The sequence below is a fragment of the Falco rusticolus genome, chromosome 7, assembly GCF_015220075.1.
Source record: "Falco rusticolus isolate bFalRus1 chromosome 7, bFalRus1.pri, whole genome shotgun sequence".
NCBI lineage: Eukaryota > Metazoa > Chordata > Aves > Falconiformes > Falconidae > Falco > Falco rusticolus.
Window position 1 is genome coordinate 61,196,753 of NC_051193.1, and position 13,658 is coordinate 61,210,410.

The window sequence follows — 13,658 nt, forward strand, 5'->3', positions numbered from 1 at the left end:
AGTTAGCTCCTTTTTCCACAAGACAGATTAAAAAAGAAACGTCCATCTACCCTTTGTGAAAGAGGATGGGAGTTTTACCCACTCTCTGAAGTGGAAGTACTCCACAGAGATGAAATTATGTGGGAAAAGGAGAATCAATTTTTACTAACCTCTCCCACTGTCACACTACTTCATAATTTTCAGTGCAACCTCTGATATCAGATGCATTCTCAAGAGTCATGGGAATTGTCAGTGCAAGTATATTTAGCCATGCCCCATTGGGTAGGTGGGGGAGGAAAAAGACCCCTAAATAGCTGTAAGATAACAATTACTGCAAGCACATTTGCTTAGAGAAAGTTTAGTCAGAGTTCAGAGAAAAGATAAGTCCTTGGCAGCTGGATGGCCAGCTGCTTCTTCAGCTGTCCCCACAAACCCTTAGTCGGTGAGGAGCATGCGCAGAAGAGAAACCCCTCTGCTTTCCTTAGGTCTTCTCCACGTGCTCTAGGCACTCCTTGGTGTAAAAGAAATGCTTAAAAAAGTGGCAAATTACCTACAATTCTCTCCTCTCTTTAACAACAACAGCAAAATTAAATCCAAGCCTTCCACAACAGAAAGCATCTTTTACATAGAGGGGGAAACTCCCACTATTCACAATATTGCAAAAGAATCAAAAAAGTTCACAGCATTTTAACAGACCAGTAAAAAAAATGTCCTGGCTTTCATTCAACTGCAATGTTAGTGGGAGTAGGGAGAAGCCTGGCCCACGACTGCAGGAGAAAACTGTGGGATTTGGGCTGGAAAAGTAGCAGGAGGAGGATGTGAATGTTGTTAAAAATAAAACTTACCAGACAACAATTAAATCACGATAATGTTATCTGATTCAACAGGAGTGTGAAAACAAATGGGCATTTCAAGAAGAGGGTCACTAGCAAGGTAAATAACTTCAAAATAGCAGGAAGCGACCAAGGAAACATGCCAAGCTGATGGCAACAAACAGAGCTCCCCCTGGCAGCGGAGCACAGCGGTGGCTGGGGACTTTGGTGTCACCTCCGTGCATCACCACCACCCTTCATCCACCTGCTGCAACCCTAGCTATGGTGAGACACAAGACGAAGAGATTTGCACAGGACAACGTTTAACATGACCCAGTGTTTATTGACTCCTGCCACGTTTTGCCTTTTTTTTTTTTTTTTTAATAGTAACACAAAATGTGATGTATGGTAAAATACTACAAGGGGTTTCTATATCAATCTGATGCAAAGTGCCAGCATTGTTGACCAGCATACAACCTGACAAGAGAAGATGTAGTCATAACTCACTCTCAGATATCTGCTGGGAGTACATCACAGTCAAAGTAGAACTAGTTATTTGCCTGCAAATAGATACATTTTCTTCTAGATGCAAGTGGTGTTAGAGCCAGCTATTTTGCAACAACAACAACAACATACATATAATATATTCCAACATTTTTAAAAATACAATAGGAAAGGACTAAAACCGTTTAAAGAGAGAAGGAAAAAAGAACAGATCTTTTTAGACACTACTTTGCCGAGGCCATTCCTCATAGAATCAGAAGTAATCTAGAGAAAATAAGATTTATTAGAGGCTACTTTGCTCAAAAGGCCAGTGGCTACAGGTTTAAGAATAAAAATAGTCTCTTGATTTTCAGTACTGTCTCCTGGCCTTTTTCCTCCCTGCACAACAAAAACCACCTGCTGGAAGTTGTGGCTTAGTGGCTCTGCATATTTTGCCAATGCAATTGCATTTGGAAAGGCAACCATATTTCTTAAAGAGCCATGAAAAACTTGCATCACATGCACATGTGGCATGTAACATCTTCACAGATATGAACGGTGAAGGCACATTACCTAAAGGTTAAAAAAACAAAAACCAAAAAATAGCAAAGCTTTTGGAGGACTAAAAATTAAAAGTGTCTTAGAGATAACAACACTCTTTTTCACAACCGGGTGACAAGCACTGTTGAGCCATAGATGTTTCCAAGTGTTTGCCATGAAGACAAAACAAGGAAAGGGAAAAGTCTCCTTGAAATGCCCTCCCCCCTAATTAAACCACAGCATCTTCCAGGAGATCACCTCACCGATTTGGAAACAAGCTAAAGGCCTGGAACTGGTTTCAAAATCCTGTGCCCTCAACCTCTTTTGTACTTAATTATATGTGTTAATAAAGAAAAAGACAATGCGTTCTGCCACAGAATAATTGCTCTATCTCGATCAGGAAGATATTGGCTAAAAATGAAAATATGTACTTTATTTACAATAAATGCATCTATACTGCTCCATCCATCACACACATATTGCTGACCTCTGCTGAAGCCAGGTGGTAGCAATAGCGGTAACCAAAGTACCTTTCTTTTCCAACCTTTATACAAAGCCTTTCTCCTCCGACCCTATAGTTTTTCTACTGTTCTGGCCTCCAATGAGATGTATGCTAACATCTCTTTCTAGTGCATTTGTTTTAAGATTACAGTTTCTAAAGGCAAAACTTGTTCTGCTCTGTTTTAGCTGTTTTACCCCCTTTTAAAATCATGTTAGAATTTCAAATTAACATGCCGTTATCAATTTTGCATAGTAGTACAACAGGTTGGGTTCCCCCCTTCCTTTTTAAATAATCATAATGTGGGCCCCCTTCTTCTACACCTCCCATTTTTCAGAGGGTTACCTCTCACTCTCTGGGAAGAGCCCTAACTCATTTTCCTCCCATAGGAACGCTACAGAATGAGAATTTCAAGTTACCCTGAAGTTTTCTTCAAGTCTATGTTGTGCTGCTCAGAAGCAACCGTAGTGGAATAATGTTTTTTTTCTAATATTAAAGGACATTTATCAGATTATTTGGGGGTCTTTTAGTCTTGAGTTGTAAGAATAGTTCTCACACGTGGTCCCTCATAATCCTCTCTTAAGGTGCATGGTGGTCAGGCTAAACAAAGTCTAGCCCATAAGACCATAGCTGGATCTCCGGGAGAAGCCAGAGAGAATGAGGGATTTGTTAGCACTATTGTATTTACATTCAGAACTCAAGGGCAGGCTGAAGGATGCCCAGCTTTCTCTTTTCTTTTCTTTTTTTTTTTTTTTTTTTTTTTTAAATAAAGAGACAGAACTGCTTAAAAATACTCCATTTCTATTACCATTTTTATGTCATGAAAGTTGGTTCTTTTCTGTCCTATACAGTTGTTGCCCTTCTTTCACTGACATTTAGTAGTTACCATTGCACACTACCTTTTCGTTCCCTAGCTCAAGTGGGACAGAGCTGGCCCGCGGACCCGTCACTAGCATGACAGCCCAGCACAGCACGGTGAGCTGGTGCAGGGGCCGGTGGTTCAGATCACCTTCACTGCTGCAGGCAAGTGGCACCAGACAACATGGGACACTGAAGAGGGCACCTATTTGGAACATTTAGTAGGGTCTGACACACACTGACAAAGCCAGAAAAAAAAAAATGAATGCAAGTGAGAATATTAGGTTGAGAACAATTAGCGTGAGTAATAAATACACCCACTGCCAGCTCCCAGCTTCATTAAGAGCTATTCTGAACTGCATAGTTAAGTGCTGGTTGTAGAAGATTAGGCAGATTGGAGATAGCTTACCAGTTACTCATTGAGTCTAATAAGTTTTTAAAAAAATGGAGAGGGGGAAAAAAAAAAAAAAAGGTGCTTTGCCATTTGAATAACTCTGATCTTGTGGCTTGGGCACAGCAGAAATAGTTACCTGGCGTAACAGATCAATTGAAACTGAATTGCTGGTTCATTCAAATTACATATGTGTGCAAAGTTAAATGAGTGTGTTAACTAAGGATAACCAGCATAGAAATCAAGTCAGAGTTACCCATTATTTATCATACATTTGTCAGACTGCCAGACGTATCTTTTCCTTTCAGATTCATATCTGTGTCATACAAAACAGATGGACAAGTCACAAAAGGAACACTTAACCTTACCGTTGTGTTGGCCTTTAGTGCCAAGACATTGTGTGCCACCAGCCTTCCAAGTTTACCAAACTTTTGGGAGAAAACAGCTGCTTTACAAAACCATGAAAATAGAAAAAGTACAGCCCATCCTGCTCAGAACAGAAAGGAAATGGTTTAACAAAGCTGTGGACAAATACACAACTACTTCTCCCTCGGTCCTGGGACAGAAAGGGCAGTGCAACTGCACAGCTAGGACTTGACTCTTGAAAAGCAGACAGTCTCCAGGAAATGCAATGACTGTGTAGACAAAAATCTGTTTGGAAAGTCGTGGTATTGAAGAGCTGAGCCAATGTTCTGTGCAGCAGAGTGATGAACAGTACATTGACAGGCCCATGTGGGACAGACCATAAGAAAACACTCTACAACAATCCAGTTTAATTTCACATTGCCAATACCTCTCCTTGCCCATTAGCAGTCTGCCACAAATTCTAAACTTGTAAAACTCCCTCCCATTGAGCTAGATTATTTTTCCCCCATAAAGTGCAAATAAGACTCAGGTTTTTACCACTAGTTCCAATGATCGTTATCTTGGTTACGAGAGAGATCAAAAGCCAGTTGGCTGAGCCACTACCACTAGGCTTAATGATACCCCCCCCCCTTTTTTTTTTTTTTTTAAACCCTGGTAACTTTTTCCAGCAAAAGGCAAATCAAAACCAAGTTTTTCTTCTGCCAGATGCACGCATGACAGGAGGCTGCCTTAAGTACCATCAATATAAAATGCACATGCTAGACACAACCAGCACATTCTTGTGTATAACAAGAATTTGCCCATGTTTGCTGGAAACGGAAGTCATCTTTGGGATCTTAATTCCTCACGAAGAGCTCAGGAACTGTTGATTAGTCTTCATTAAGAGGCGCTTCTTTCTTCCTTGCATCTACATCAAAAAGATGAAAGAAGGAGAGGCAGTTAGCCAGAGGGTTCTGACAACATTCATTGGAAAATTCAGAAACAGAATAAAGTTGGTTTGTTTTCAGTGGTCAGCACTTTCTATTTCAGACTTGTGATACGAATTCACTACATGGACTGAGATGCTGTATGAATCCATGTATGATGCGTGTATGAATTAAGATATTCGTGCCAAAGTTTTGTGGGTTTGCCTTGTTGAAACTGAAGGTAACTCATGAAGTATTTAAGTAGCCCAATGAACTTTCAGACTCTAGATCTGTGATGCTTTCCCCCTCCACTCTTGGCCCCTTGCTCCTGATCCCCTTTAAGGCTGAAGCTCTGCATACCAGCTAGAGAGATAACAACCTTCTGCTCTGAAAAGCATTTGACTAATTATGACTTTGCTGCTCCCCAGCTGCCTAGCACACATTTTAAGAGACAAGTGCCTTCCACATTGTATTTTGAGGAACTGCCTGAGGCAGTCCCTGAAGACCAGATCTCAAACACCTCCAAACAGCAAACCTTGGAGCATAGCCCCAGGCAGGGTGTTGAAGCACATGTGGACAACTCAGTCCATTACTCATGCCATTACTATGGCAGCGTGGCTGCTATTAGGAAAGCTGAGGTCACCTCTTCCCAGGCTTCTGCAGAAATGCCTCTGGGCTGACTTTAAGCTTTCTGTGAGACCCAGTTGAATGTAGGCAGCTGTTGAAGTCCACCATGATCACTCTAGCAACTACTCGCCAAGAGACGAACTTACATATTCTAAACTTAGTTCCCTTCCAACTCATAATCTCTACGTTCCAAGGTCATCATGAATATGCTCCCTCAGAAATTACTTTTATATTAAAGACAAATCCCTTTTGCACTACTGCAGGCCCCAGCTGCCTTTCACTAATACAGAAGACAGGACCTATTCGGCCAGGACATGATTATGAAATGGTGTAAGTCTCATGACTTTCTGTAAACAAAGTTTGGAGGAGACAAAATATATTTCCCAAATAACAAGAGCTTAGAGATTCCCAGTGACTGGAGCAGCCACCTGGGGTGGGACAAAATCTCGGTCTCAGCAGCCCATTTGGGAGAGAAATCAGAAATCACCTCTCCCGTGTTCCCCATCACACTCATCATGGATACTAGGGACAGGCCTGAATCTTCTGCTGTCACTATTTCTCTACTTCACATAAAATAACTGACTAGTGATTAGAGATGAAAGAGCTTTCTGAAAATGAATGTCCCACCCATCTAGCTACAGAGCTATTCCCAGTCTGTCTCTGACTTCGAAAGTATCAAAATGCACTACATTCTTTCTGGTGAACACATATAAAAGAAACATACCAGTTAAGTTCCTGAACTTTTTTTTGGCTTCTGCTCTTTCTTCAGCATCAAAATACCACACAGTCATGGCATATCTATAAAAGAAAGAAATCTTGTATTTGTTTCAACTTTCACTATTAAAGTAAGAGTCCTGGAGCTCTACGCTCATGGAGAAAGCAAAAAACCAAAACTCAATTAGAAGATAAAAAAACAAGATGCAAACGGCACGTCTTTATAGACACATACAGACAGCATTTGAAATGTGTTTTCTTAAGTAAGATTGAAATATAGGTGAGAATTTCTGCTTGGAGGCATAAAAGATGCACAGCCCCTGGTTACAGAGGGCAAAAGCAGCTTACTGACCTTTGCCTGGTTTTTCTGTTCTGGGACGCCTGCAGGCAACTTAGGGGTTGCCCTGCGTCACATCAGCTTTTCATAGCCTGTTGACAGATGGTAGCCCCAAGAATCCCTATAGTGTTATGAGGGCAAAAGTATAACCCAGAATCTCCCAGCTAAATAGCTGTGCCTGGCTTGGAAGATATCTCCTGTCAATGGTAAAACAGCTTTTTTTCCATCACACAAGGAATCTTATCATTCAAGCTTGTTCTTCCTCATTTGAAGAGAGAATCCCCAGTAACTCAAAAACAGAAAATACTCCAAATCCAACTATCTATTTTTAATGCACATGTGTACTTAAACAAACAAATGATGGCCATAATTTTAGGTACAAATATTGGTAAAATGGATGGTTTGTTTTCTCCCGGCCAAATATCAATACCAAATATGCTACTTACCTGGTTGCATAAGAAGGCTGGACTTCATGTGGGTTCCTTCGATCTGACCAAAAAAAAAGTAATCGGTCAAAAATTGGCTCAACATCTGCTACATAGGACTTTCCTTCTGGGAATATTCGAAGTATTCCACCATGCAGCTGAAAGAAAATGAAAGGTTGCATTTTACACCTACGAACACCCACACACCAATGTGAACAATTACTTATTTCTCCCTCCTCAGCACCCGACAAACGGGGAATAAACATCTAATGATAACAGAGATAGCTATATGACAACACCAGAAAAATGACACACTAAATCTCTTGGCCACCTTGTTTTTCCCAAAGAGTTTATAATGTTTTAGCATTGGCTGACAGAGTTCCCTGGGATATAGTTCTGAAGGGCCAAGGGGCCCAGGCTGGATGTTCCTCAAGGAGGAAGCATTAAAGGTGTGGAAGCAAGCTGTCCCCACGTGCCAAAAGGCGAGCTGGCAGGGAAGACAACCGGCCTAGCTGAACAGAGAGCTTTGGCTGCAATTCAGGGGAAAAAAAAAAAGGAAGAGTTTACTGCCTTTGGAAGAAGGGGAAGGCAACTCTGGAGGACTATAAGGACATCATGAGGTTACGCAGGGTGAAGATTAGAGAGGCAAAAGCCCAGCTAGAACTCAGGCTGGCCACTGCCATAAAAGATTAAAAAAAAAAAAGTTTTTACAAGTACATTAGACACGAGACAGCCAAGGATAACCTGCATCCTTTAGTATGTATGTGTTGGGGGGGGAACTTTGCCACAAAGGATGAGGAAGAGGCTGGGGTACTTAATGCTTTCTTTGCATCAATCTTTAATAGCAAGACCAGTTACCCTCTGGGTGCTCAGCCCCCTGAGCTGGAAGGTGGGGATGAGGAGGAGCAGAATGAGTCCCCACAGTCTGGGAAGAAACAATTAGTGACCTGCTGCTCCACTTGGACATGCACAAGTCTATAGGGCCAGATGGGATCCACCTGAGGGTACTGAGAGAGCTGGAAGAGGAATTTGTCAAGGCGCTCTCCATCATTTATCAACAGACCTGGCAAACTGGGAGGTCCCAGCAGACTGGAGGTTAGCCAGTGCAACACCCACATACAAGAAGGGATGCAAGGAGGATCTGGAGAACTACAGGCCTGATCAGCCTGATCTCAGTCCCAGGGAAGGTTACAGAGCAGATCATCCTGAGTGCATGTGCGGGACAACTGAAGGTTCAGGCCCAGCCAGCTCAGGTTTTATAACAGGCAGGTCCTGCTTGACAAACCTGATCTTCTAAGACAAGGTGACCTGCCGAGTGGGTGAGGAAAAGGCTGTGGATGTTGTCTACCTGCAACTTAGTAAAGCCTTCGACACCATCTCCCACAGCATCCTCCTGGAGAAACTGGCTGCTTGTGGCTTGGACAGGTGTGCTCTACACTGGGTAAAAAGCTGGCTGCACGGCTGAGCCCAAGGAGTGGTAGAGAATGGAGTTACACCCAGCTGGTGGCTGGTCACAGATGGTGTTCCCCAGGGCTCAGTATTGGCACCAGATCTGCTTAGTATCTTTATCGACAATCTGGACTAAGGGGTCGAGTGCACCCTCAGCAAGTTTGCAGATGACACCAAGCTGGGCAGGAGTGCTGATCCTGAGGGCAGGCAGGCTCTGCAGAGGGATCTGGACAGGCTGGATGAGCCAAGGCCAGTTGTATGAGGTTCAACAAGGCTCAGTGCCGGGTCCTGCACATGGGTCACACCAGCCCCACACAGCGCTACAGGCTGGGGGCAGAGCAGCTGGGAAGCTGCCTGGAGGAACAGGACCTGGGGTGTTTGTTAACAGCTGGCTGAATGAGCCAGCAGTGTGCCCAAGTGGCCAAAAGGGCCAACAGCAACTTGGCTGCTACGTGAAACAGTGTGGCCAGCAGGACAAGAGCAGTGATTGTCCCCCCGTACTCAGCACTGGTGAGGCTGCGTTCAGTTTTGGGGTCCTCACTTCAAGAAGGACATAGAGGTGCTGGAACATGTCCAGAGAAGTGCTTCAGACCCTTCACCAGCTTTGTTGCCCAAGTCTTACAAGGAACAGCTGAGGGAACTGGGGTTGTTTAGCCTGGAGAGAAGGTGGCTCAGGGGGGACCTTATCGCTCTCTACAGCTGCCTGACAGGAGGCTGCGGGCCGGTGGGGGTCGGACTCTTCCTCTTCTCCCAGACAAAGGACAGTACAAGAGGAAATAGCCTCAAGCGGCAGCAGGGGAGGTTCAGATTGGATATTAGGAAAAATTTCTTCACTGAAAGAGTGGTGAAGCACTGGAACAGGCTGCCCAGGGAAGTGGGGGAATCACATCCCTGGAGGGGTTTAAAAAACACAGATGCGGTGCTTAGGGATGTGGTTTAGCGGTGGACTTAGCAGCCCTGGATTAATGGTTGGACTTTATCTCAAAGGTCTTTCTCAACCTTAATGATTCTATGAGGATAAACATCTGGCTAAAGTAAATGAACCAAGATAAAGACAACACTGGACCTGTAACAAACACTGGGGAACTCCTGAGCTCCCAGTGACATCTCTAGAACCAGGGAATACCAGAAGGCAGGTAAGGCTGCTCCACCTGCCCAGCCTCCTCCCAGCTGCTCCACCTCATCCCAGCAATTGCTAGATCCTCCTTATGGTATCTCAGAGCCTGCATCTGATCACATAAGATTTAATTTTTATGCCCTGGGAAGACTGAAGTCTGTTCTATTGTTGGATTTATAATGCATTTCTGAGATGTTTGTTACATCTCCCAGCCAGTCTTTTCCCTAGTTACAGCATAGCCTGGTTTCTCTACCACATCATTTCTCTCTTTCTACATGCCACGAGTGTGCCAGGGAAAATGTCTGGCGATCTGAACGCACAGTAGAACTTCAAAAGATGCAGGTGAACTCTGCCTCCTCCCTGCTGCTGTTAGAGAGCTCTTTAGAGGCTTTTATGCTGCACCACAGAGCGCAGGGAAGATGCTGTCAGCCCAGCACTGACCCGACTTCACACCTCCACATGGCATGCAAACCTCAGTAAGAAACTGTCAGGCCAGGTTTAAAGCAACATGGTTGCTTTCAAAGACCGGTATGGTTATATTGCATCTCCTCCAGCATTTGCATAAGATTACCATCACACACATATAATACTCTCCACCAGCATCCTGGATTTCAGTTAGCTTTCTTCATCCACTTGGGTGCTTCCTCACTATTAGAGTAAGAGTGCAATGCACAAAATTAGGTATTCACATATTCTCCCACATATCCTCCATTTTATTACACTGAGGTATTTCACTGTCGTACTCTCGATAAATGAATGTGTTTTTCACAAACAGCGTGTTTTTCATTGACATTGCCTCTAAATCTGAACTCACTTTTGGGGGTTCATAGTATTTACATGTGCTTAATGAGCACCGAACTAGAGTGGCCACGACAGGTTAGAGACAAAACAAACATTTGGCAACTTTTAATAGATAATCCCCATGAATGGTTTGTGTTGCATTATGACAATAAAAGTGTAAAGAGTCATCCTGTAATTTCACAAACCCTTATTCAGTTTCTAACGTAAAGGTATGGTAAATTCAAGGCTGACTTTATTGCCTTATAGTTTCTTTCTCCCTGTATTACAAGCACACCGTTCTGTCAGGAGACCCACTGGTGGAGTCAAAGATGCAGAGGACCAACCAAGCCATGTGCTCGATGCTCTTACTAAGTCCCATCACTTCAGAAATAAGAAAGCCACAACGGTAACTATTTGAAGATCTTCTTCATGTTAGCCTGAAGGAACAGTATCAAGAACACTAGAGCCCCAAGTCTGGGCTGTCATTTTATTCTGCTTCCAGAATCCACTTATTCTTTAGTGGATTATGTTTTCTTTTCTAGTGGTTCATTGTTCTTTCCTCTAAACAAAGTGTAAAAGCCAGCAGGCCAGTGCTTAGAAGCTTCATTCTATAGCAACAAAACAGTATGTGTGTGGGATGGGAGAGAGAATTATAAGGGAACAGTTCAGATTCTTACTTCCAAAGGGTTGCCATAAACACCAAGAAAATAAATGTAGAAATGAAGAATGGACCAGCTGTTTGAAAGTTCAACAGAGGTCACAGAAGCAACTGACAGCTCCAGAGCTCTGTTTCTGAAGTAGTTTTTCCTTCATGTTCTGCCTCAAACCTGTGGCTTACTCACCTTGGAGTCCCAGTTCTTATTCAGGTAATAAATACAGGTGATGCAACGCCCATCGCCATTTGGATTGTCCACATGACGAACATACCCAGTTCCATTTCCGGGATAGCAAGCAACCATAGCCTGAAAGATAAAAAGATCGTTAATTTAAAAAAAAAAAATAATAAAAATCAATCCTACAGGTTGCCCATCTGCAGTTTTTCTTTGCTAAGCATTCTCCCACCACCAGTTTGGCTCAGTATTTTTTGAGATGATCAATGCAAAACCTGCAGCAGACACCAACAAAAGGTATCTTTGCACAAGCTTCTTTCACTGGATGAGTCAGCCAGTGTGAAATTCCAAACTGGAAATAAATATCTTTTATATTTCACAATATATACAATAAAGTAGGAGACAAAAATACTGAATTAAACTAAAACACTAGTATACATGATACAAGCTTATTTCTCTCTACAAGCTATGCGACTTCAAAGGCAGTTTCACCTAAATTTTGCTTGGGTTTCTAAAGATGAGCAGTCATTGCTAAACCAATTTGCCAGTCATAATGAAAGTAGCAGGCATGACATCCTGGGATTGCTTTACCACCACCATTCTCCTCTATTCATATCTTTCAGTCCCTGTCATATACAACCCTATGGTCCAACACAAAATGAGGGTCCCCAGGAGATGTGGGTAGAAGTCCACAGAGCAAAGTCTGCAAAAGTCTGCAGCTTTGTGCTGTGTTTGCACAGGGCAGCGCATGTTTGCTTTCATGGACTGAACCACAGAACTAACCAAACAGCTTTCAGAAGCATACTTCTCTCTTTGATCATCTCCAGACTTGCTGATACAATCACATAATTCATAATTTGTTTAGTTTTCACCTTGAATGATGAGACGAGCCTCACATGAATTACTCCAAACCACACAACAGTCACAAGGTCTTAAAAGGGTTTTTAGAGCAAAAACTTATTAAACTTGAGTTCACACAATTTGCAGCCTAAGCAGGATGCAAGGAAGAGAAAGTGAGACTGCTTGGTGCAGGATACCTGATATTTGTCTCAGTCACGTCTTTAATATTGGGACTACTTGGAAGTGATATCAGTCACCTTCCATGGAGTTTACTCCAACAGAGCTGTGGCAATAGAAGTCTTGTTCCCACTCCTCTGACACATACTTTCATTGCTTGACAGTATTAGCAACAACTGTGATGGGAGATGAAGGGCTAAGTTCAGTTGGAAAACTGGACACAGTATCCAGATACAGTTTCTTCCCCAGGACTGAGGAGAGGGCAGTAATCACTCCCCTCAACCTATGTGCTGTGCTCCTGTAAACAGTGCCCTGGATGCTGTTGTGCAGGGTTACACTGCAGGCATGTTCAGCTCACCGCCCACGAAGACCACCAGGGTCCCCAGGGAACAGAGCTGCTCCCCAGCCTGTACTGCTGCAGGGGGCTCTTTCTTCCCAGGGGCAGGACTCTGCATTGTCCATGTTTAATTTGATAAGGTTCCTGTTGGTCCGTTCCTCCAGCCCTTTCAGTGGCAGCCCTGCCCTTGAGTGCATCAACTGGTCCCCCTCAGTTTGGTGCCATCTCCACACTTGACGAGAGTGCACTCTGCCATTTGCTTTGTGTTGCTGATAAAGGTGGTTAACAGGCCAGGTTCCATGAGAGATCCCTGTGGTGCTCCATTTGTTACCAGCCTCTAGGTATAATATGACTGATTAACCACCACCCTCCAAGCACAACCATCCAACCAGTTTTTTACCCATCTAGTTTTCCATCCACCCAGCCAGCCCATAACATCCTAACTTCAGATACAAGAGTCTTGCACACACCTGTCCCACAGAACGAGGATGAGATTGTGCACCACTTGCATGATCCACCCACAATAACCTGCCAAGCACAGCTGACAGCACACGAGATTGACAGTAGAGGCTTTACTAAAGGCAGCAGATTTTTCTCTAGGAACCTCCGCGGGCTGCGGGGGGGTGTCTGCTCCCCCGGGGGCTCCGTGGGCTGGGGGCACAGCCTGCCGCACCGGGGGCTGCACCTCGGGCTGCCGGGGGGGTCTCTGCTCCAGCGCCTGGAGCCCCCCGGCCTCCTCCTGCCCTGGGTGCTGGCAGGGCTGCTGCTCTCACACAGTCTCACCCCTCTCTCCAGCTGCGATTTATTGTGCAGGTTTTTCCCCCCTTCTGAAATACGTTACCCCCAGGCGCTGCCACCGTCGCTGACGGGCTCGGCCTTGGCCAGCGGCGGGTCCGTCTTGGAGCCGGCTGGCATCGGCTCCATCGCCATGGGGGAAGCTGCCAGCAGCTCCTCACACAAGCCACCACATAGCCCCCCACTACCAAAACATGGGGGTGCCATGCAACCCCAACACACCCTGGGAGCCAAGAGTGCAGAGGAGAGGGCGCAGTGACTCCAGCAGACAGACGGGCAGGGAGAGCTGTGCCGGCGTGGCTGCTGCCGAGGGGACGCACGCCTTACCCAGCCAGCGTGAGGCTCGCCTCAGCACAACTCTGCTAATCATACCAGAGGGATGATGCATGGCAGGAAT

The 13,658-nt window shown here is 44.4% G+C and overlaps 1 protein-coding gene across 1 annotated transcript in view; it reads right to left on the reverse strand.

Annotated features, from left to right (window-relative positions):
• Window positions 1-1,113: 1,113 nt before the first annotated feature.
• EGLN3 (egl-9 family hypoxia inducible factor 3) overlaps window positions 1,114-13,658 on the reverse strand; it is a 31,481-nt gene continuing 18,936 nt past the window's right edge. Inside the window, exons 2-5 of the mRNA XM_037394407.1 lie at window positions 11,125-11,244; window positions 6,958-7,094; window positions 6,185-6,258; window positions 1,114-4,835 (exon numbers count right to left, since the gene is read on the reverse strand). Coding sequence (XP_037250304.1) covers window positions 4,798-4,835; window positions 6,185-6,258; window positions 6,958-7,094; window positions 11,125-11,244 — 369 coding nt within the window. The 3' untranslated portion in view covers window positions 1,114-4,797. The remainder of the gene's footprint in view (window positions 4,836-6,184; window positions 6,259-6,957; window positions 7,095-11,124; window positions 11,245-13,658) is intronic.